The 221-nt window shown below is 46.2% G+C and overlaps 1 protein-coding gene across 1 annotated transcript in view; it reads left to right on the top strand.

The window, feature by feature from the left end:
* abca12 (ATP-binding cassette, sub-family A (ABC1), member 12) overlaps positions 1-221 on the top strand; it is a gene marked incomplete in the record, with an annotated part of 66,129 nt that overhangs the window by 17,583 nt on the left and 48,325 nt on the right. The window contains 1 exon segment of the mRNA XM_035677215.1: positions 1-221. Coding sequence (XP_035533108.1) covers positions 1-221 — 221 coding nt within the window.

The raw sequence follows: 221 nt of genomic DNA, 5'->3' as shown, positions 1-221 counted from the left end.
TGCCGCTCTCTGTACAGCAGAACCTCCTTGAAATTGTGCGGGACTCCATTAAGCTCCTTGTTCAACCAGATCTCAGTTTTGCCTCATCACGCAACATCTCCCTCATCATCCTTAACAAGGCTGAGAGCATCATCCAAGAGACAATACCAGAAATGTTTGCTGTGTACCTCCTTTCTGGACTAAAAGTTGCAACCTCATATTTTGAGACCACTGTTGCTGCC

This window comes from Morone saxatilis, unplaced genomic scaffold (assembly GCF_004916995.1).
Source record: "Morone saxatilis isolate NCDOM2014 unplaced genomic scaffold, NCSU_SB_2.0 Contig5, whole genome shotgun sequence".
NCBI lineage: Eukaryota > Metazoa > Chordata > Actinopteri > Moronidae > Morone > Morone saxatilis.
This window is presented reverse-complemented; position numbering and strand designations above follow the sequence as displayed.